The 22225-nt window shown below is 38.8% G+C and overlaps 4 protein-coding genes across 5 annotated transcripts; 2 read left to right on the forward strand and 2 right to left on the reverse strand.

The window, feature by feature from the left end:
• The first annotated feature begins 953 nt into the window (after positions 1-953).
• On the forward strand, positions 954-1348 carry LOC100728045 (histone H4). Its single transcript, XM_023564735.2, has one exon. The coding sequence runs from the start codon at positions 987-989 to the stop codon at positions 1296-1298; it is 312 nt and encodes a 103-aa protein (XP_023420503.1). The 5' UTR covers positions 954-986; the 3' UTR covers positions 1299-1348.
• A 202-nt stretch (positions 1349-1550) lies between these two features.
• LOC106027455 (histone H1t-like) lies at positions 1551-4843 on the reverse strand. The gene has a single exon (XM_013151433.3). It carries the CDS (start codon positions 3846-3848, stop codon positions 3213-3215), a length of 636 nt encoding a protein of 211 aa, XP_013006887.1. The 5' UTR covers positions 3849-4843; the 3' UTR covers positions 1551-3212.
• Positions 4844-6406: 1563 nt separating this feature from the next.
• On the reverse strand, positions 6407-15511 carry LOC106027456 (histone H2B type 1-C/E/F/G/I). 2 transcript variants are annotated; one of them, XM_013151437.3, is made up of 2 exons: positions 15089-15511; positions 6407-6703 (listed from the first exon to the last, which is right to left on the reverse strand). In XM_013151437.3, exon 1 carries the CDS (start codon positions 15472-15474, stop codon positions 15094-15096), a length of 381 nt encoding a protein of 126 aa, XP_013006891.1. In that variant the 5' UTR covers positions 15475-15511; the 3' UTR covers positions 6407-6703; positions 15089-15093. The 2 variants fall into 2 exon arrangements, with proteins under 2 accessions (XP_013006891.1, XP_013006890.1); XM_013151436.3 differs by having other exon boundaries at positions 15085-15511.
• Positions 15512-15739: 228 nt separating this feature from the next.
• On the forward strand, positions 15740-16287 carry LOC100731378 (histone H2A type 1). The gene has a single exon (XM_003468794.3). The coding sequence runs from the start codon at positions 15802-15804 to the stop codon at positions 16192-16194; it is 393 nt and encodes a 130-aa protein (XP_003468842.1). The 5' UTR covers positions 15740-15801; the 3' UTR covers positions 16195-16287.
• Positions 16288-22225: the final 5938 nt, after the last annotated feature.

Consider the following 22225-nt stretch of genomic DNA (forward strand, 5'->3'; position numbering starts at 1 on the left):
CTCATGCACACGGAATTCCACTATTTTACATTTTTTCTTTGTTAAATGGGATTACCCTTATTTTAACATCAGTAATCTTATCAAAGGTCTTTAAAGGGAGGACCTTGTAGGCTTTGTAATGACCTTAATCGAGTATTAGCTCTATACAACTAATTCCCAGTTCTACAAAAGGTATGTTCTCTAAAACTGGAGCAGTCTGAAAAGGGATTTGCAAAAGGAGGAAGACAAGTATGTTTGGAACTTCAGGCATATTAGACAGGCACAGAGGCCCTGGAATAGGGCCAAATTACAGTTGATTATCCCAACAGTAGGCTTTCTGCCTCTCTTACATTCACAGAAAAGGGAATCACCCAATAAATGTTTGAACTGAGGTAAGAAAAAAGAGGAAGAATTGGAATTTAAAAGGTTTCAATTTACAGTTATATTTCCACTTTTTTTGTTCCCGAACATAGAAGCTATGAAGGCAGAGCTATATCCTGGCCAGGTCTGTATGCTAGCACAAGGCTATTAAATGTGGTGTTTTGAACAGAAAAATTAAAAGTGTTTGGAGGTAAAGCCCCTTGTTATATCAATCTACTTGTTTAGACATAATTTATATTTTACTCCATGGAATCGTTACCTAATTAGTGGAAGTTTTAAAAATTAAAAAGTGGAACTGGGATCTTTGCTTATAATGATTGCCCTCATAAAAAAAACTTTTAACTTGCAAGTGTGCAAGACACAATAATGCAATACAAAAGTAAAAATAAAGCTTTCGGTCCAATGAAATCTGTGCCTCTCCATCCAGCCCGCCCAAAGAAAGGCAAGGTTTCACTGGCCAATCAAATCATTGAAATTTTAATATAGCCTTGCCTTTGGCCCACCCCCTAGGTGATTTCCTATTTTGGGAGAAAAAAAAAAGCCTAGTGCCCTGGTTTTCAATGAGGTCCGCATAGCGAATATTTAAGGGTTGCGTCGAGTTTGGGTCTAGCAGAATAGTCGCAGACATGTCTGGACGTGGCAAAGGAGGAAAGGGCCTTGGCAAAGGCGGCGCTAAGCGTCACCGGAAGGTGCTGCGCGACAACATCCAGGGCATCACCAAACCTGCCATCCGCCGCCTGGCCCGCCGTGGTGGTGTTAAACGCATCTCTGGCCTCATCTATGAGGAGACCCGCGGCGTGCTCAAGGTCTTCCTGGAGAACGTGATCCGCGACGCCGTCACCTACACGGAGCACGCCAAGCGCAAGACGGTCACCGCCATGGACGTGGTCTACGCGCTCAAGCGCCAGGGACGCACGCTCTACGGCTTCGGCGGCTGAAAGTAGTCTTCCTTGAGAAAATAAAGGCCCTTTTTAGGGCCACCCACAAAGTCACACAAAGAGCTGAATGTGCTTTTGTGCGTGGTTTCAATCTGAGCAGTTTTGATACCTGTTCTGAAGTGACTGGTAGGTAAACAATTCCTGACGGGGTGGTGGCTTTTTTTTTTTTTTTACACAACATAATTAGAAAAATGGCGGCGAAGTCGGTTTTTTTTTTTTTTTTTTCAAATGAACGGGAAAAATGAGCGCGAATTACACCATAAAGTTTACTTCTGCACGATGCAGGAACTTTGGACTCAAATATGAGAGCGCTCTGGCGGCAGCGAGAAGGATCTGAGCATGAACACAGGCCTGTATGGCTTATAGAGACAACAGCATGTGAAGCTGCTTAGAGGCTGAAAGAATGAAAATTTTGCAAAGAATGGGATGACCCCATGGCTGAGCCCAAAATGACATTAATGAGCAGATTAAACTAGAAGAAACTTGAGTGATTAAGGGCTTGAACCGAAGTTGTTTGAGGCACTGGGAAGCTGAAATTTCAACAACAACAAAAAAAAAAAAAACGTGGAAGTGCATGTGGAAGATCCCGTATTCTGGCTTCTGGTGAGGGCACCAGGACATCTTCATCCTGGGAGTCCTGGTCAGAGGGGCTCATTATCTTGCCGGGTAGTGACTTGCATAATTGCATGATCTTCAATTCCAACTTCATAGGGACAGTGATCATCATAACTAAACAACACGAGGGCTGAAGGGGCTTGTACAAATTGAAACCATTATGTTTACAGTCATTTTGTATGTTAATACACAATTTACAAAAAGTCCTACTTAGTCTAGAAAGAAAAAGACATTGAACCACCTAGTGAACATGTTTCTAGGATCAAGTAATGTACAAAGACATGATTTTGCCTTTCCTTAAAGTTGCCCCCCAAACAGTTCTACATAAATTAACAGCATGGATCTAGTATGTGTGATTAAGGAATGAATAAGAATGCTAAACGACAGCTTAAGAGAAAACTAAAACTACTTTATAAAGAAAGCTATTTCAGATTGGACTCAAAGAGTTTGCTAATAAAATGTTTGTAATTTGTCTCCTAACTGCAGTCACAAACATTCCCATATAAATAATGGGTTCAGTTTTTCATCCTGTAGTGTGCCCTCAGAGTATCATGAGGCCTACACATTTTTTTCATTAAAAAATTACATGAAATACTATTTAGGATTACAATCATATCAAATCAATAATAGTAAATCATTTTTAAAAGGACATCTGCATTTATTTAGATATCTGACATCTAATAATATGTACGATGGTGGCAGTCGATGTATTTCACTGAAAACGCTAAAAAGTTCACCATGATTAGTATATACCATTCCAAAATACACCGAAAGTATTGTCTCCCTTAGAAGATTGTAAAATTTCAACTGGAAGCTAATAAAAATTTTAAAGGTAAAGCTTTTCTATGACCCAAATCCTAGAACACTTTCATAGTTATGGATCCCACATAAGTCATTGGGCAAGGAACCCTACTAAAGAATAAATTAGGACCATAGTACTACTTAAAAAACAGAAGAATAACAAGGTAATAGATACTTTCCAAAGCTGAACATGTCTGTACTCCCATTTTCAGTAGCTTTTGTAGAAAAGGTAATAAATAATTAAGTGATAAGGCTACCTTATAAATTGTTGCATTCATTAACACCTTGTAGAATGGGCATACCCCAAATACTTTTGCACTTTTATACCTATAAATTTAGTTGTCACTTCACCTCATCAGATCTCAATTTGTTAGTAGGAAGTTTGGCTAAAAACCTGAACTTCCTGCAAGTTTTCAGTGTCACGTCATTTTAAAAATTTGGGTGGCTCTTAAAAGAGCCTTTGGGTTCTGTGAAAAAGGGTCTTTCTCTTCAAACTGCTCACTTCTTAGATACTGCCTTCCTGGAGTTTGCTTTCTGCATGGCCGACTTTGGGATTCTGGCCTTGGCCTTCCCCACTTTGGCCTTAGCCGGGCTCTTTAGCTGCTGTAGGCTCTTGGATCTTCGGACTTTCTTTTTTCTGCCTGAGGCCTCCCTGTGTGCAACCTTCGACTGCTTGCCCCCCGTGTTGGTCTTGGTGCTCTTTGGGGAGCTGGGGCCCCCGTCTAAGCCCAGCTTCTTGTTCTTGGCAGAAGCAGGCCTTCCTACCTTGCTCTGGGTGATTTCAGGAGCAGCGTTTTTGCTGAGTCTGAAAGACCCAGAAGCACCAGTCCCTCTGATTTGCACCACAACTCCCTTGCTCACTAAGCTCTTGAGAGCTTGTTTGATGCGGCTGTTATTCTTTTTCACATTATAGCCGGTGGCAGCCAAAGATTTCTTAAGCGCGACAAGGGACATGCCTACTCGGTCCTGTGACTCCATCAGAGACTGGTTGATCAATTCAGACAATGAAGAGCTCTGCGCCTTCTGGTTGACACTTGACTCGCAAATTCCCTTCCTGCCTCGTCTCTTGGCGTGTAGTTTCCCCATGGAGCCCGGAGCAGGAGCAGTTGGAACTGCAGGCAGTGTTTCAAACATACCAAACGAAAGTTATACTGACCACCAGCAAGCGTAAGCGCCGGGTGGGGGAGGTGCAGAGCTTTATACGGTAGGATGCCCTGTGATTGGTGCATCGCTGGAGCACCGCCCCCGCCACTCGGAGGCGGAGCATTTGTGTTTGTTTTAACCTCAAAAGTTGAATCCCACAAAATTGCTCCTTACTGAATCCACTAGTTTCCCCTGCTGAACAACCCATCTGGACTCAGATTTCACCTGACTTTTTACATTTTAGTGACAGATAACCCTACGTGTCAAAATTATTCAAGAAACCCCTCAATTTCTAGCCACATCCAAGGGGACGAACAAAACTTCCTCTTTTCCTTATAATTTAAAAAGAATTTTTAAGTAAAAATTTGTGTCACCTTTTCTGAATGGTTTTCTATAAAGGTGGCTTCTAAATGGTGAAGGAAAAAAATTAGTCATGTCCTAATTTTTCCCAGAAAGTAGTTATATATGTTAGAGAAGTAACACAAATCTTGTAGCTGTCTCACTGCAGTTTATAAAATGAAAAACCTCAGGATATTTTCGTATTTAGGCAAGCACAGTCTAGTAAGACAGATCACAAGGCACGTGAGTTGTCAGGGGTTAAAGCCACGCTGCACTTCCTGAAGTCTTACAGATCTTCAAGAATGGGATAAAGAAAAGAATCTCACATGTGACATCTGCTTGGCCATCAGGTCATTCCCATGGTTAGTGTCCTCAGCTGAGTTTAGCTTCTCTTTACATTAATTTCATACTCCCACCACAGTTTATCCTCACCCAAGGCAAAGAGAAATCATCCCTGCTCTTCTAAGCACCACAAGGCAGATGACCAGTTGAACCTACAGATCTTATCACTAACAAGACTGGACTGGCAAGCATGGCTGTAGATGTGTTGGAAAGGGTCATATTCGAAGCAGTGTACTGCAAAGAAAGCAGTGTACTGTGAACAGAGCTCAGCATATCAGTCAAGTAGAACTCTAGAAGCACTATTTTGTAAAAATCCACAAATGCCTATATAAGAGATATAGGAGAAAATTTACAGGTCAGAAACCGTGAGATGTTTTAAAGAGCAACACTGTCATATTATTATTGTGTTTACCGTGGTTGTAGGTTTATTACATAATCGTTACTAAGAAGAGATCAAAGTCAGAGATTGGAGTTTATTATAATGTTCTTAGAATGAGTTTTCCCTGAAACAATATGGGAAAGAGTGAGCACATTTAAAATGTTTGTAACACAAAGCTAAAACATGAAAATTCACATCTGATTGCAAAGTAAAATGCACTCTCTTTCCTTTTCTCTTCCTGTTTGTGTCTTGGTCTCTGTCTGTCTCACACACAAACAAATCTACATACACACACCACACACTGGCACAAACACCTGAAACAAAATTTGTAAAATTACCTTAAGCATTTGCATTAATCAATTTTTTTAAACACACTGGATTTGCATCATTAGATTGATTTCATACCCGCTAATGGATTATGATCCTCATTTTGGAATATATTTACCCTTCGAGAATGTATTAGTCTCTTTCCTATCACTGAGATAAAATACCTGACACCGGCAACTTACTGGAAGACAGTTGAACAGCTGGCACAGGTGAGGCTTATGGGTTCAGAATGTGCAGTACATAGTTGGCTGGCTCCAAAGAAGAAAGCCTATGGCAGAAGGGCATGGCAGAGGAAGCTGCTCAGTGCGTGGTGCTCAGGATTCATGTAAAGGGGAGATGAAATAGGACAAGACTTTCCTATCAGGTCATGTCTCCAGTGATCTTCTCACTTGCAATCATGCCACAACTACTAATAACACTTTGAGTTTGGAACTCATCAATCAATTAATTTGTTGGTAAATTTAGTGCTTCCATAATCCAATCACCTTACTAAAGTCCCAGTTCTGAGCTCATGAGACTTTGGGTGAGCACTTTAGATATAAACCATAACAGGGAAATCATAGGTATTTTTTTTTCTGAGTATCCTAAGCTTATACCTCTATTTGGATTCACTGTCTTTTGATGATCTCCAAGTTTTTGTGTCTTTAAGTATCAGTGACTTATGGGCCAGGATTAAGTTGATCCTTTTATTTACAGGTTGACAGACTACACCATTCTATTGCTTTAAATGAAACAGACAGCTAAGTGAGTTTAGGAAATTCCCAGACTATAATTTATACTCAGTTGACCCATGGTTCATATTTCATTTTATATAGTTGAAAAATTATCATAAAAACAAATAAAAGGTTCACATGCATAACTTTACCTGTGCCAGTTGTTCAGCTAAGTCTGTTTCCTAAAGAAAAATGCATGATCTGTATGGCATATAAATAAGAGTCAGTCAAAATAATCACAAACAGAAATGATACATCCATAAATACATAGTGATGAAAATTGTTTCTAAACACATTTAGTCAGTTAACAATTACTAATGTATATTTATGATATGATACCTACATTTGCATCTTATGTGATATTTACGTATTATATATACACTATTACATATTGATATTCTTATAGGTAGCTACCTCACACATGTATAAATAACAGAAGACACTAGAAGTTATTTTAATTTTCTTCTTTTATGTTTTTTTGCAAATTTCTACAAAAAGCATTTTTATACTCAGGAAAAAAACCAATATTTTATCCAAGTGTCTATCGATCTTTCTTGATTGCTTTAAAGGATCCAGTGATCTTCCAGTAGGTATCACTTTTCATTGGTTTATTTGTGAGTTAAAACGGTGTCCAGCAGTGGCAAGTAATAGAAAAGATAAGTCTGAAGTCTGTTTGCTCCTCCTGGCAGAAGAGAGACTCTGATTCACTTCTGTGATTTATCCAATCTTCATCATTGTACTTGACTCTGAAAACGATAAAAACAATAATGAATGTTCATCAGGTATTTTCTCTGGTTATATAGATACCAATGCATTTGGTTATTCCAACTGTATTAGGTATCCCCATTACTCTCCCTGTTTCCAGATGAGAAAATTAAGGCATGAGAGATTGAGTTTTCCAGGCAGCACAGCTGCTGGGTAGCAGACCACAGCAATAAGTCCCCACATGCTGTGCATATGTGAATGTATCTCTGTGCATAAGGGATGGATGTGGCTCAGTCAGTGTCCTGGAAGTTCCATTTGATGGAAGACTTGAAGAGAAGGAATTTGTCAGGTGGATAACAGGAGTCAGGACTTTTCATAAGTGATACTGGCCAAGGAGTAGGGATTGTCTAAGGAGGGAAGTAAGCTTGGCCAGGAGCCCCATGGAGCTGCCTGTGAGAGATGCTCAAGTGATGACAGGCAGGAGAGGTCCTGCTTGTGACTTCCACATGAGGTGGCCATTATGAGTTCCCAGGAGATTCCTTCCTGTCCAGTGATGGTCCTTCTGGCCAGCTGGTAGAAATCACTCTTGTGCCCCCGTGTCTGTCTTCCTTTAAAATAAGTGAAATCAAATGAAATATATGATGGAGAAGTGTCCAAATACATGCTGAGTCTGTTTCTTGAGGTATTGTATAATGTCTTTTCTCCCTCTTCTTAATAAGCCAACAAAAACAAATCTCATCTTATGCTACCCACATGTTCAAATCCACTTCAAAGAATGTATGCAAGGTTTGCTTAACAAAGAATCCCCTTTAATTCCTATGAGATGACACATTATTTTGTAGGGAGACGTAGGTTTTTGTGGCAAATGTCCCTTTGTTCTGCTAATGCAAGAGTTTGTAATTGTGACACACTAGATATATCTAATGCCTACGGCCTCACCTTACTTTGGAAAGACAGAGACTTTCATTATATATTTTATATGTACTATTTGTTTAATGAAAAAGAAAAAGTCACTTTTAGATACTTTTTACAAAAGCCTGTCTAGAAGCAGAGCTGGGGGGCACTGGCGATGAGCATGGGAGCAGGCACCCTCTCTCTTCAGTTGGTGAGAGGTACAGAGTCTTCCACAAACCTTTGAACAGCTCTGCTGCTAAGAGGGACCCCTCAGGTTGGAACAGAGCATTTTACAATGTGTCCACTACAGTGATGTTAACATATCCAAGTGCCACGCTCTCCTAAACATGACTACAAAAGCACCAAATTTAAGGACCTTGTGTGTTCACTTCATATATGCCCTTTTCATGTCATGGTACAATAACGGTAGTGAAAATATACAAAAGAATAAGAGATAGCTACTTAGAACAGTTAAAAGCTAGAGCCCAAAGGGCTTCTCCTCTCTTATTCCTACTGGAAGGACTTCCTTTATGCTTTCCTGCTAACATTTTATTGTATGAAGAGTAACTGAGCTAACACAGGAAAACTAACAATGCTTATCCCATATTAAGTACTATACTACTATGAGCGGCTCTTGTTGAATGAAGCATTTGCATTAATATATTAATGTTAATATGTGTATTATTATTATATCTATGCCTAAGCCTGATACCCCTTTGAAGGTTCTAACTTTTCTATATTCCCAGAACTTACTCCTACTCTATATAATTTCTTACAAAAAGAGGACTTGCTGTCTTTCTTCCCTACTGAGATGTAAGATCTAAGAAAGTGATGTGGATTCCTAAGGAGACAGGTCCTGAAGATGGGCTCCTAGGACCAGCTAGATGACGAAGGGCTAGGAATGGTCCTGCAGGCAAGGGACAGAAAGGAAAGAAGCCTTCTTCTTAGATTATCCCAAGACCACAGGCAATCTGTGCTACAGAAATATTGTCACTGATGCAAGGCCTTTGTGGGACTCATCGTTAAGAAGAGAAGGGTAAGAAAAAGAGAGAAAGGAAAAAGAGGATGGCCAAGGAGAACTGGATGTCATGATAGACAGACAGTATTTGTTTACTCTCTATGCATTCATCCTTGTTTGTTCTTCTGCACAGACATGGAGCTAATCTGCATTTCCTTGTTTACTTGGCAGGTGGGTAGGACTAAGCTGAGATTTGGCCAAGGAAAGAGGGCAGAAATGGTAAGTGTCACTTCCAGGCCTAATTCATAACAATTTTTCTCACAGAGGCATTTTTTTCCTTTCTTCCTGTCTTTTAGCTTGATATTGAGGTTTCATAAAAGACTTCAGAGACCCAGTGGTGCCCCAAGTACAAGATGGAAGGAGACTTGCTCTCTGGAAGACTGGAGAAGAGCCTCATCCTCACCATCACACACATCACGTTATAACAAGTCATGAACTGATATGATATTCAACCACAAATTGTATCTGTTTGATACAACAGCAAGTATTATTGCCTAGATTTGACTGAAGGTATTTTTGAAGCAAACTCAATGTCACCAGTCCATAGTAGCACAAACCTACCACTATTTAGTTCATAACTCCTAGGCCCTACCTACAGTCAAATCTGGTAACAAATTATCCCTGGAAAAGCTCAAGCACCTTAAAACTTTGGAACTATTAGTTGGTTCCACTGAGACCCCAGATATTAGGGTTTTGTGTCCAGCTTTTCTTTCATTGGTTCATCAGTGCCATTCCCCAACCACAACACAGTCCTCTTCCCCCTGAACTTACTACATTGTTTGCTTGCTTTGTTTTTCTCTATGACATTCACTTTCTCACAGGCAAATATTTTCCTTACTTACTGTTTATGGTCTTACACGAATCCTAGCCCAGAACATGGCTTTTGTGCCTTTATCGCCTGACCTATACAGAATGCAGATCAATGTTTGATACATAGAGGTATTTAAAACATTTCTTGGGGCGGGGAATTTTAGCTCAGTGGCATAAGCACTCAATGTCACCAGTCCATAGGCGGTCATGAGTTCGATCCCCGGTACTGATTTAAAAAAAAAAAAAAAAAAAAAAACTCACACAAAAAAATTTCTCAGGAAGATAAATCAGTCATTTTTGTGCTTCTATTGTGTACCAATCTTGGTGATAGACCCTAGGGAAAGTGTGGTAATGAAATCAGAACTCACGTCTTGAAGTTGGGGGTGGGAGGCATGACAGCTAGATAAGTAATGACAATTAAGTACAAATTGTGCAACAGATTTTCAGAGCCGCTAGGAGAGCATACTCCAAAGCACATCCCAGAGTAGGCAACAACCAAGCAGATTCCTGCAGAATGAGTATAAACTTGCCAGTAAGAAAGAAAAAGAAAAACTTTCAAGGAGAATGAGCATATGGGTCAAGCAGGGAGCCAGAGAAAGTTGTATGTGTGCATATCTGACTGCAAGACACAGCATGAGAGAGAAAGGAACAGAAGAGGCTCCAACAGGGGCAGGAGCAGAGTCTGTCAAACCATGAATGTCTTAGGAGCTTGCAGAGCACACTGAAGACAAGATAAAATTCAAGTCTATTACAGTTCACCCGCTGCAAACAGTTCACATGCTAAGGAGTTAGAGCTACTTCCTGTCATTTCCAACGGATTAAATTCCAGTCTCTCATTATCGCTACAGAACTGTTAAACACAGTTTCATTATCTATATTATTTTTTTTAATTTTTAAAAATATATTTACTTCACTGCATTCAACAGCAAATGTATTAGTGTTTTAAAACATAATGTCAAAGATCCATGACCCCATTTCTTTAATAAAGTCCAACAATCAAACTAAATTTTATTAAAAATTAAAATTTTCAGCATTTTTGTGTTTTGTTCTATACATGAATTTAGTTCAATAATAGACGAGAAAAATATGAAATGAAAACTTAAAACAAGAAAATGAAGAAGGGAAGAAGAGGAAGAAAAAAGGGGAATGAGAAAAAAAGCTTACTCTTATTGCTCTTGAATTCAGTTTTTACTGTTGGAGACCATGAGGTAGGCAGAGGATAAGCCTAGGGTTCCCAGCCTTCAGGTCAAGGTTTTACCTAGGGTTGCTTCTGTTAGGTAGGTCTCTCCCTCAGAATGAAACAGACTGTCATTTCTGTCCCTTCAACCTTTCTGAACCAGCTGCAAGGAGATCTAACATAGAGTACAAACAACAATAGTGAGATGAAGCCAAACTTTTCTATGAATTATTTTCCAAGTTGCTCATTGGGTGAAAAGATTCTATGACAACTCTTTAAATGAGTGGATAAAAGTTTCATTCTTTTTTCTTCTCCTCAGGGATGGGAAATAGGGGAAAAGCAGCTCTTTCTTCAAACTGATTTACCTTTCCCTAACTTATATTCAACCCATAGGGGTTGATAACATGTCAAGCCAATTTTTAAAATCTAAAGAATTTAGTCAGAGCCTGGAATGTCTTGTAGAAAAGGTCACATGCAACTGTGTATTCTACCTAATTTAATTTTATGATTAACTCAGTATTGAACATGGTGACAGTTTTAATAGTTTTGAATTCCTTTTAACTTAAGATTGCTGGGATTGTCTGCTAATGTGATGAATGTATGAACCATTGCAAATGTGGAAGAGTCAAGGTTGATAACGGTTTCTTATATCTTTAGGAATATACCTAAAGAAATAAATGTGTAGCAAAATATACATTTCCTCTCAATCTATTGGATGAGTACAATATAACCAGATGTCTTTTTATATTAAATAATTTACAAAATTACAATTTTTATCAAATTCCTATTATTTATAAAATTCATATTATTTATCACAGACTAACTTCCATTGAGATCCATGAGTCTTTTTAATGTAAGGACAGTTGTAAGTAATTGTTATTTGTCAAACAGCAGTAAAATGCTTCTTATGAGTTTTAGTCTTGACCCACAACCAGAAGTTACTGTTTCCCTCATGCTCCAGGCACAGATGAACAGAGATATAAATGACTTGCCTCAGTCTCATACCTCAAAAATGGTGAGCCAGAAGTCAAACCTGGAGGTTCTGTCTACAGAGACTTTACTTTGTCCATCATGGAGCAACGCTTTCAACCACTTTCCTGATATGATACCATTTCTGGAACTAGTGTTTCTTAATTCCTATTTCATTGCATCTTTATTGCTTATGAGTAGGTAGTTAGTAGTATACTACAGGCTCAGGGTGATTGAGCTTGTTTAATAATAACTCAAGAATATTATGTTAATTATTAACACACATTTACTTGTATACAAGGTATATCAAGAAATAGGTTGAATTCATCCAATAAAGGTTAAAAAGTATTATGTAATTGATAAAGACAACACTTGCAGACTATCTAGAAATAGGCTATTGTGTTTGCACATTATTTTTAGTAGAATTCAGAATGAAAAGTCTATTCTTCCATAGAGTACGAAAAACTTTCACAGCATTTCTTTTATCGATTATAAGTTATTTTCTAGAAACTCCTAAATGCAACTCATTATTTTAGTATTTTTATGGTGAGCAGAAAAGTTGTTTGTTACTCAGCAACTATCAAGTGAACCCCAGATATAGGTTTTTTTTTGTTTGTTTGAAGTTTTTTGGTATAAAAGGTATCTTAACAATTTTATTATGTTAAATGTAGAGTTTGAATTTAGAATAGTTAAAATATAAAGTTGGCTGGGGGTTTAGCTCAGTGGCATAAGTGCCTGGTTGGCAAACATGAGGTTGTGAGTTCAATCCCTGATACCAAAAAATAAAAAAGTTGTCACAGAAAGTTTTTATTATAATATGAATATAGATTATAGGTATATAAAAAAACAAGAAAAAAGCCAGTTTTATTTTAAAGTGACTAACATATTACATTGAATTACAATATTACTAAAGAATATCAACTTTCTTAAATAATAAACATATCCATTATCTTGTATGTTTATTTATTCTTCTCTGTAGCTATATTAGCTGGCAGCATCAGAGTTGTTTGTGTTAGAAGGAGCCCTTAAATAGAGCAGGCGACTGCGTTTCCTTCAGTGCATGGAGAAGAAGTATTGACACTGACCTGCTTGGTTCTCTAGGCCCAAACAAGTATACTATATGTCCATCCATTTTACAGATCTAAAGTGGCATCATGGGTCAATATAAATTATATAAAAATAGACTTAGGAATTTGCATTTTGTAAACACATTAGAAAGTGTACAAGTACCCAAAGATTAGTCATTAATTTCCTCAATTTAATGTTCATCTAAATTCTTTACTTTATAAATCATAAGTTGTTTTTAAGATGACACATTGATTACTTACAATGTGTAAAATTATAAAATTAATTCCATTTTAAATGATGTTATGATTTAATTTAGTTCAATTTAGCTACAATTTTAAAATTATAGTAAAGTGTTTACTTATCTAACCAATAAATCTAGTAAAAAGTTACTTGAACATAAGTAATTTAGGGCTGGGAATTTAACACAGTGACTCATGTGCTTAGCTCTTTAAGTGCAAGGTTGTGAGTTTGATCCCTGGTACCAAAAAAAGAAAAATTGATTAGCTTTTAATACAATAAACATTAGTCTATTATAACTAAACTATGCTAACATTATTTTTATTATGATCATAAAGACATAAAACCATTTTAAAACGATACTATTAAGTCAGTGAATTTTTCCAAAACTAATCTTAATTCAAAACATGAAAATGTTTTCTTCTTATAAAGATGTATACCAATTACTAAAGATTTTAGATTGAGGCCAGCTGTGGTGCCATACAAATGTAATCACAGCTCTCAGTGGGCTGAGGCGAAAAGATCTCAGTTAGAGGCCAGCCTAGGTTACATAGTGAGTTCCAGGCCAACCTGCACTACAAAATGAGACCCTGTCTCAAACCTCCGGTTTGCACTACAAAGTGAGAGACTCTACCACCCTCAGAATAGTTGTTTTTCAACATGGAAATACTTTATTTCTTATAACCTATAACTAAAACCACTAAAGTCCCACTTAAACTTTTCTTTCAGTTACAACCTAAAGAGATAGAACTTTTAAATGGACATACTTGTAAATGTTTATATAAACCAATTAAAACTTAATTTACATTAATAAAATGTATCAATATCATCATAACCAGAGAGAAAAACACTAACTCCAAGACTCCGGTTCCCAAATACAGATAATATCAGAATCCTTAGACAAATACCAACAAACTTAAAAATTAACAAATAAATCTTGTTTATGGCCAACAATAACTAACCAGAATGAGAACCAGAACAAAAAACAAACTTCAGCAAGAAAAAAGTTTAAGCATGCAACAGCCAAAAAAACTGGAGCAAAAACCTCAAAAGACAATGTTAAAAGAGAAGTATTTTTAGGCCACACATTATTGTAAATTCCTGTTCCTGCATTCAATCATTCAGTGGAACCTCCAGAAACAAATGGTCAAAGTTAATCATTAGTCTAATGCTTTCTTGTATTGAAGGGAAAGCAGGTAGTTGGTTGTATAATTATTTCATTGCACGCAGGAAAAACAGCATTTATATAAGAAAGAAAAATGCTAAGTGGAGAAATTTGCATTCTACCTAGGTACAGTAAATCCTGTTACAGGTTTTTAATTCGTTAGCTGCAGTAAAGGAGAGAGGTTAAACTGTGCTGAATATCAGTTCTTCCACAGACCACCTAGGAACATAGGAAAATCAGCTGTGAAGTACACTACAATCTTGAGGCTTGGCTGTGGAGAATGTATAACTGTTGGTAATATCCTGTATTTACACTTTCACCTTTGGGTTCCATCATTCGTCAGAGAAATCTCCTGTAACCCAATTATCAGGTAGCCCACGGTTGCAAAGCCTTGTTCAAGGCAGGTGGTATTTATTTTATACTTCCGGATCAAACAAAACTGTAGACTTCAAGTCCCTGTGGTCTTAATTTTGTAAGACAAATTACCTAACATCTTAACAATGTAAAATCGCTTAACATTTTGCCTCTACCTTCTAAAATCCTAGCATAACGTTTCAGGACAAAAGATGGGTGAAGAGCTTCTTCCATCTTAAAATCTCTCTGAAAGAATAAGAGTTAAAAGGAAGATTAGGATTTCCCGTTCCCGGAAGTCAGTCTGCGTTGGCAAACGTGGAAGGGCTCCAAGACACTAAGCCACGCCTACGAGCTTTCCTATTGTCTCAGCTTTGTTCTGGACCTGCCAGTAGCCAGAAGCCTTGTTTTTGCAATTTACCTAGTATTACAAATATGGAATCATCCCAAGCGTGATTTAAAAATTTTACGCTTGTTTCAAGCATCAACTCTAGATCAATACACTCAGACACCGACTAAATATCCATACATACTATTAATTTCAGTCTCAAACTGAGAGATACAATTTGAATGCCTAGCTTCCTAACGCCGGCGATCTTTTTACAGTGGTCCGTTTACGATTGAAATATCCTTTGCCTGCCACCCCACAACCGAAAGGTGCGTAAACAGCTCTCTTTGTGGACGTATGGGTGGCTCTTAAAAGAGCCTTTGGTGATAGGTGGAGAAAGCTTACTTGCCAAGTTTACTTGGAGCTGGTGTACTTGGTGACGGCCTTGGTGCCCTCCGACACGGCGTGCTTGGCCAGCTCCCCGGGCAGCAGCAGCCGCACGGCAGTCTGGATCTCCCGCGACGTGATGGTGGAGCGCTTGTTGTAGTGCGCCAGGCGCGACGCCTCGCCGGCGATGCGCTCGAAGATGTCGTTGACGAAGGAGTTCATGATGCCCATGGCCTTGGAAGAGATGCCCGTGTCGGGGTGCACCTGCTTGAGCACCTTGTAAACGTAGACCGAGTAGCTCTCCTTGCGGCTGCGCTTGCGTTTCTTGCCATCCTTCTTCTGCGCCTTGGTGACGGCTTTCTTGGAGCCCTTCTTCGGGGCAGGCGCTGACTTCGCAGGCTCAGGCATCTCTAAGACCTCAAAACAGAAGTAGAATGAAAATACCAAGCGGATTTCTGCTATTTATAGGGCATTTATGCTAATGAGGGATTCTGAGACACTGTTAGATAATTGGAAGACAAACGGCTCGGCCGTCATACATGGGTTGAGCTATGCAAATGAAGGATGGTAATACAGCTTTTCTATTGGTTACTACTGAGATGCTTTTACTAGCCAATCAGACAGTGAAATTTACGATCCAGGAACTATCTATAAAAGCAGCCACGTTCTCAGTCTTTCTCTATTCTCTCTGGTTTCCTGTGAGCTTTATATTTTTTTGATTGTCTTGAGTTTGAGATGTCTGGACGCGGCAAGCAGGGAGGCAAAGCTCGAGCCAAAGCTAAATCTCGCTCCTCTCGCGCTGGCTTGCAGTTCCCCGTGGGCCGTGTACACCGTCTGCTTCGGAAGGGCAACTATGCCGAGCGCGTAGGCGCCGGCGCCCCGGTCTACCTGGCTGCTGTGCTGGAGTATCTTACGGCCGAGATTCTGGAGCTGGCGGGCAACGCGGCACGCGACAACAAGAAGACGCGCATCATCCCGCGCCACTTGCAGCTGGCCATTCGCAACGACGAGGAGCTCAACAAGCTGCTGGGCAAGGTGACGATCGCGCAGGGCGGCGTGTTGCCCAACATTCAGGCTGTGCTGCTGCCCAAGAAGACCGAGAGCCACCACAAGGCCAAGGGCAAGTGATTTGATAGACGTTTGAGCTTCCGGAAACCGCACTAAAACCCAAAGGCTCTTTTCAGAGCCCCCATCTTCTCAAATAAAGAGCTAAGAACACTACCTTATACCATGGGAAGTTTCACTTTCATAATAGTAATTTCGTTACCATTACTGAAAAGTGCCCGGATGTGGTGTTGCATGCCTGTAGTCTCAACACCTTGGAAATTGAGGCAGAGTTTGAGGCCACAAGGCTATCCTGAACTACATAGTGAACTTGAGGACAGCCCTAACTGTTTCGCATAACCCTATCTCAAATTCACAGTTGGCAAGAAACTATCCTTATAGGTAATGATTGATCAGTAGTACTCATCCAGAGTTAACTGGAAAGTAAAGTGAAAACATTGCTATAAGAAGTATGTGAGTTTCTTGACAAATTTCCTGATAGGATAACTTCCCTAGCTTCATGCCCTAATAATCTGATACTCATGAGCTTGTACTACATAGAAATATGTTAGGTACGTGGTCTCCCTAAATTTCTAAAACTGAAAAGAAGGTATAGAGGGCCCCCAGGTCTCGCAAATATTTTTGCTACCATGGTAGGTGTCTGGTAGCAATTTCACAAGAAACTATCTGGAACCATGGCCTCAAACTCTGCCTCTAGGGTACCATTCTGGGTTCTTGGTCCTATTGGGCTTTTTTTTTTTTTTTTTTTTTTTTTTTTTTGGATGACATGGTTTGTGACTTGGCAGATGGCCATTGAAGGAAGCACATTGGGTAAGGCTGACCAGTGCCCTTGAGCTCCTACTGGCCAAGCAAGACAGTCACATAATCAAGGCTCCCAGAATGAAAGCATTTTTAGTGGAATCCTTTCATCTGGGGTTCAGACCTGCAGGGGAGAGGGGTTTAATCCAAGCAAAAGCTGTTTCCTGTGGACACATCTTGCCAGATGCTGACGTCCCTTCCTTTTTCTTGTGGTAGCCTCAACTTCCGTACTTTGCCCCAGCAGTCATCCTGAAAAGGAAATGGTTCAGTGTCTTACTGCTTGGTGAAGGCAAGGAAAAATCAGGAACCACTGGTGATACGTAGTAGAGTTTTCTGGGGCATTTTTAAAATCACAGTGATTATACAGGGCAGTAGGGATGAGAATCATCAGATTGAAGAAAGATCTGGCCTCAGAGTGTCCTCCTGGCCTGGGTTGTCTGTGAACATCATGTTCTTTCAGCCTAACAGTTCTTGTATATAGGACAATTTGGCAATTTTTTGTTTTGTTTTGTTTTGCTTTTTTTCTTTTTTAGATAGAAATTACTACCTATGAGTCTTGGAATTCTTTTCATATACTTGCCAAGCTTCCCTTGAACCCAGCTCCCACTCCCTAGGTTACTTTACCTCGCTCTGCTGTCTCTTGTGCCTTTACCCACCTTGCTATGAGAAAAATTCAGTTCAGCAGTGTAGATTTAAAAATCAGAACACAGACTGATCAAGAGAGATGGTCTGTTGGGTGTTTACTGTGTAAGACACGTTTTTGTGTGCTCCCAGCAAATGGATTTATTTAACAATTTTAGAAGTGAGAGATTTAATATCGAGGCAACAGAGAAACAGGTTAAAATATTAAGCCCCCATTTCAAGAACCTAGAAGTTTTAGTGGCGATTCTTTCATAATCACCCCTCCCTTTGATAAATAGAAAAATGGAAATAAAAAAATAAAATTTGTAATGAAAGAACTTTACTCATATGTCAGAACGTTCCTGATGTTATCCTAAACTGGAGAATTCAAGGTAAGAAGGAGAATTAATTTTCCCCAGAATCAACTGTGTAGTACAGCACAGTGAACTCAGAGAAAAAAGCCAATAGTTATTTGATTTAGGGTGCAATAAACGAAACAAAGGGACTTAGTTTGGTAGTAGATGGTGTTTTAAGGGCTACTGGACTTGATAAACTTATTTATTATAGTGAGTAAGGAAAGGAGATTGGAAAGACTGTGTGAATTCTCCTCTGGACTCCAACAGCAAAACTTTGAATTTGATTATTTAGTAATGAATTCATAAATTTAGTAATGAATGATAGTTAACCTCAATGTTTTCATATTCAGCAAAAGCTCCACAAAGTAAAGTATTTCATTTTGTTAAATTGTAGATTATCACTATAGATCCTCCACTACACAATAGAACTTAATAAAGGGACACTAGTAAATGTTCAACTCAGTGAATTGGTGACTGCAGATGGAGGAAGCACTTTGTTCTACAGAGACAGTTTCTCGCCATCTAGACACTAAATATGTGCCATACTTAAGGTGGCAAAAGCACCTTTATTTTCCAGTAGAAAATGCCTTCTAATTAATTTGCATTGAAAGTCTTTGGGAAAGTTCAGATAAACAGAAAGTGCCAGCTAATCACTTCTTACCTAAGAAGGAAGCTAAGATCCTTCCCCCAAGCAAAAGCCATCCCTCACATCTCTGTTTTATTCCCTATTTCCAACATACTTCTTCTTTACTTTGTAGTTTATAATGTCACTATTTCTATCTAAAACTCTGTTTTCTTTAGGGGAAAATTCTCTAGTGCACAAAACAAAACAAAATAAACTCTCCATAATTACAATTGAATTCCAGCCCTTGAACCAGTCTCCACATAGCTTCCCTTAAGGGTCCTGGGAAGACTCACTTGGTCCACATTCATGATATGCTATATCTGGGCCTCCCAGAAATAAATGTTCATCTCAGATTTTCTTGAGCTTTAAGGCTGCATAGAATCATACCTGGATATATAAATCATTGTATCCTAAGCAAAGTAGGTCAGTGTAATACAGTACCCCCAATTGCAATATTCCTTTTTAAATAGTGAAATAATCTTGGTACCAATAGACTCTCCTTTACTCTGTCATTATACTTTGTTTTTTTGTGTCATCAGAACTGTTTTTACAGGTATGAAGTTCTGTAACCACTTGTAAAATAAATTATATGTATTTCATGGTTGAATTTAGGTTGACTTCTAAATGTTTGTCATGTGTTGATCCTAAATTGTAATTATAAATATACATGTTCCTGTTTAGTATAATGCTGTATAATAGAAAGTTAATTGATTAAACTAAAACTAAGTGTTTAGAAATAACCACAGGATTCTCTGCTAATTTCTCCCAATACTTCAAATATTTTACAAAACTAAGTGAAATGAACTTCATGAAATGTGTACTAAAAAACAGGAATCACTTCTATTTATACGCAGGAAGCTACTCTTAACATATACACATCTACTTTTTAAACAAGTATAATTGGAATATGGAATAGATTTCAAATTAAAATGTGTTGGTAAGCAGTGAGTTAGTATATATACATATTTTCTTAAATTAGACCTTCACAGGACTTCATTATTATTATTTCTTTTTGTTGTAGTTTGGAAAAGGTGAGAAAAACCTAGGTTCATAGGATTTAGAACCTAAGAGACTTGCCTGTAGTTGAGGCTTTTTCTGGAAGAGCTAAGTGTGCTGAGCTCTACAATCTTCATGGCATCTGCTACCAGTTGAGGCTTTACCAAATGCTTCAATATTTGTCTTAGTCTTTTTAGATGGCTATAATAAAATGATGCAGATTGGATAGTTCAAACAAGGTAAATTTATTTTCTCACAGCTTTTAGGGTGTGAGAGACCAAAGTGCAGCATGGTTAATTTCCCATAAGACTCTATTCCTGGCAGCTAGGTAACGGGCTTCTCCAAATGCTTGCCTGGCTTTCTCTCAATGCAGGAGTGTGTGACGACTGTCATGATTCTTCTTATAAACACAGAAGTGCTACAGAATTGGAGTCCCATCCTTACCACCTTCTTTATCCTTCATGAACTTGTAAAGGACGTGTTTTCAAGTAACTGTTACATTGGGATTTAGAGCTTCAATATAGGAATTAGGGGAATACAAGTCAGTCTGTAACATTTCCTCCTACAGCAATAAAATTCATGTCTGTCTCTCCTGCAAAGTGCATTCACTTCATCCCACACAGACCTCAAAGTTTTATTCCATTCCAGCACCACTTCTATGGTTCAAAGTATCATTTACATAATCTAAGACACACATGAAGCACAAGGTACAATTCAACCCAAGTGAAAATTCCTTCTATCTATGACCACGTCAAACCACATATGTTTAATGCTTCTAAAATATAATTATGGAACAGACTTGTCCAGATCCCTCCATCCCAAAGGGACAGACAGAAATAAAGGGTGAGCAGTCCTGTCTAAGTCTACAAACAGGCAGACAAAGCCCATTAGCTATTGTATCTGGAGGATAAGCCTGCTTGGCTCAGTGTCCTGCCTATGAGGCCAACTGGGGTGGCAGTGTCACCCATGGCTTTGTGTGCAGCCTACCCCTTCTTCTCCTGGGACCCTGCTCCTCCAGTTTGCGGTGAGTGTTCCTGGTCAGCTCTGTAGGAACTGGCCTCTACATACCTCTTCAAGGTGAAGATAGAGATGGATCAGCATTTCTCCCTGCCTACTGCCACCACTTGTATGTCCACAAAGAGCCTAGATGGAAGTGAAAGTCCAAAGGGTCTCTGCATTGCCTTTAGGTCCCTTCTTTCTTTCTTCTTAAGGGTAGTACATATTTATAGCTGAATAAGTCTAGGTTGTTGTCTTCTAGAATCAAAAAAGAATCACAACCTTTTACCTTCCAATTTTCCATTTAAAGTGGCAGCTTCTCTGTTGGCATCTCATCTTTCCTTTTGGCTTCTGCAGAGATGCCTGACTGAATTCCTAGTCCCACCCAGGACATTTGTATCAAATGGTTACTCAACCATAACTCTTTAAGAACAACTTTCTCAATTCTAACAATATAAGCTGACAATTTTTCAAGTCTCCAAGTCCTGATTCTGTTTACTCAATAATTCCTAACTTAAGTCTTCTCTTTCTGCTAGCATTTTTCTATAAGGAGTAAGCAGGACCTAAACTACATTTTCTAGATTTTGCATGGAAATCTTCTTTAATGAATATACATTTTGTTGCTTGTAAGTTGTCTCCATAAAACACTAAAACACAGTTAAGCCAAATGTGTGCCACTTTATAGCAAGAATCACCTTTCCTTCAGTTTCTGATCACCTGTCCCTCATTTCTAAGACCTCACCAGAATGGTCCTTATGCTCATACTTGAGTCAACATTTTGGTCATGATTATCTATGTATTCTCCTAAGAAAATGGAGGTGTTCTCTCTGCAGCTATTCTTTCCTTGCCTTGCCCTCAACAGAATTGACTTTTACATTTCAAATAGTATTTTTTTATAGAGCTTTCAAAGCAAGTGATTTTTTCTGGCATGAACCTTAAGCCTTTTTCAACCTTTACCATTTACCCAGTTCAAAAGCCACTTTCATATATTCAGACGTTTGTTGTGGTCATACCCCCATTTTCTTGATAGCCAATTCATCTGTTGGCTAGGGCAGACATTGCAAAATACCAGACTGGGTAGCCTAAACAACAAAAGTCTATTTCTTCACTATCCTAGAGGCTGTCAGTAGCTGTGTGGTCAGTTTTCTGTTAGTCTGTATTCGTGGCTTATGGGTTATCCCCCAGTGCCAGGCAGGGGAACGTGTTTGCACTCTCCTTTATCTGTCTCCTTTATCTTGAGCTGAAAGTAGAGGGCTTTGACTTTATGTTGTAGCAAGTGGCCATTGACTTATACATGTACCTCAGAATGATCACACTGACCTGAGTTCTAAATTTTAGAAACTTAGAACTTGGTTTGGGTCTCTGCTTTTTACTCTGTCTCCTTGATGACTTCATGAAGATTATAGTTTCAAAGAACATCTAACAAATGTAAATCCCCATTTTAGAAAATGTAAACCCTCCAATTTTACATCTCTGATCTATTCCCTGAAATGCCAGTATACATCTATTAATTTTTACTTAACGTCTTCACTTGGAATTTAGGCCTCTGAACCTGAATCCTTAAAGACAGTGCTGGTATAGTGTTCGCTGAGCTTGTTAGCTCCTCCTGTCCTCCCTACTCCAGGAAGCAACACAAACCTGTCGCATTGCTGAAATCAAGATTCTGGAAGTGAGATTTGCTGCTATTCCTCCATCTCTACAA

The sequence above is a fragment of the Cavia porcellus genome, unplaced genomic scaffold (assembly GCF_034190915.1).
Source record: "Cavia porcellus strain 051 isolate PalLab524CR breed Dunkin Hartley unplaced genomic scaffold, mCavPor4.1 scaffold_13, whole genome shotgun sequence".
Taxonomy (NCBI): Eukaryota; Metazoa; Chordata; class Mammalia; order Rodentia; family Caviidae; genus Cavia; species Cavia porcellus.